General features: G+C 34.5%; 1 protein-coding gene across 3 annotated transcripts in view; it reads right to left on the reverse strand.

The window, feature by feature from the left end:
* Positions 1–445: 445 nt before the first annotated feature.
* LOC106537099 (collagen alpha-1(XXII) chain) overlaps positions 446–919 on the reverse strand; it is a gene marked incomplete at its 3' end in the record, with an annotated part of 27,776 nt that continues 27,302 nt past the window's right edge. For all 3 annotated transcript variants that reach the window (XM_014034468.1, XM_014034467.1, XM_014034466.1), the window contains 1 exon segment: positions 446–499. In XM_014034468.1, coding sequence (XP_013889922.1) covers positions 446–499 — 54 coding nt within the window.

A 919-nucleotide genomic window follows, 5' to 3' on the forward strand; every position in this document is an offset into this window, starting at 1 on the left:
AAAATACATAAGTAAAAATATTTATCCGAGTATAATACTACCCCCCAACTTTATGGATGATTTTATGGATTAATTTTTTTGGATGATATGGATTATACTTGAATAAATACAGTACTTGTTTGTAACCTCTACACTTTTGCAAGACATTTGTTTACTTTGTCACTGTTTTTAACAGAACAATGTCTTACTGTCTAATAATGTGTTACCTTTTGAATGTATCTGTTGAGAAGAAATAGACTGTGTAAATATTAGTGTCCTGACAATTAATGTATTTTTGAGAAACATTTCTTTTATAAGCCTGAAGAACATTTCAAATCTGGCTGGCACTTGAATGGCGAGCCATTACCCAAGCCTGAATAAAAACATATGCCTTATATTAACATTTTAGACAAAACATTACTTCAGGATGACTGGTGTATCCCTATAATCATTAAATAAAACTCACATCTTTTCCAGGAAGTCCCTGTTTTCCAGGTAATCCATCCACACCTGGCAAACCCTAAAATACACACCAGATTTGTTGTAAAATTAAAACTGTGCACAGAAAACAACAGAACATTTCCTTTAAAAACATCAAATTATCTTGCTGAAAATTAAAATACAAATAAATATACCAGAACAGCTACTTCGACTTATTACACAGACCCCAGTAATATAAAATTGGTAACTTTTGTCAGTAACTAGCAGAGATCAAAATCTCAAAATGATGCCAACTATAAGCTGGGGCAAAAAGGGGCAATTGCCCCTTCAAACAAATGCCCCCTTAAATCAAGTCTGCCAATAAACGGACCAATTTTCTAACATTCTCCAAGTCGGCGTGATGCCATTCAGTCACGTGATTTCAGCCTCCATTTTTGGTTGGGGAAAACTGCAGCTGAAGGGAGCAGTAAACACGGTAATCTCATGGAAAAAACACCAC

Source organism: Austrofundulus limnaeus, unplaced genomic scaffold (genome assembly GCF_001266775.1).
Source record: "Austrofundulus limnaeus strain Quisiro unplaced genomic scaffold, Austrofundulus_limnaeus-1.0 Scaffold2130, whole genome shotgun sequence".
Taxonomy (NCBI): domain Eukaryota; kingdom Metazoa; phylum Chordata; class Actinopteri; order Cyprinodontiformes; family Rivulidae; genus Austrofundulus; species Austrofundulus limnaeus.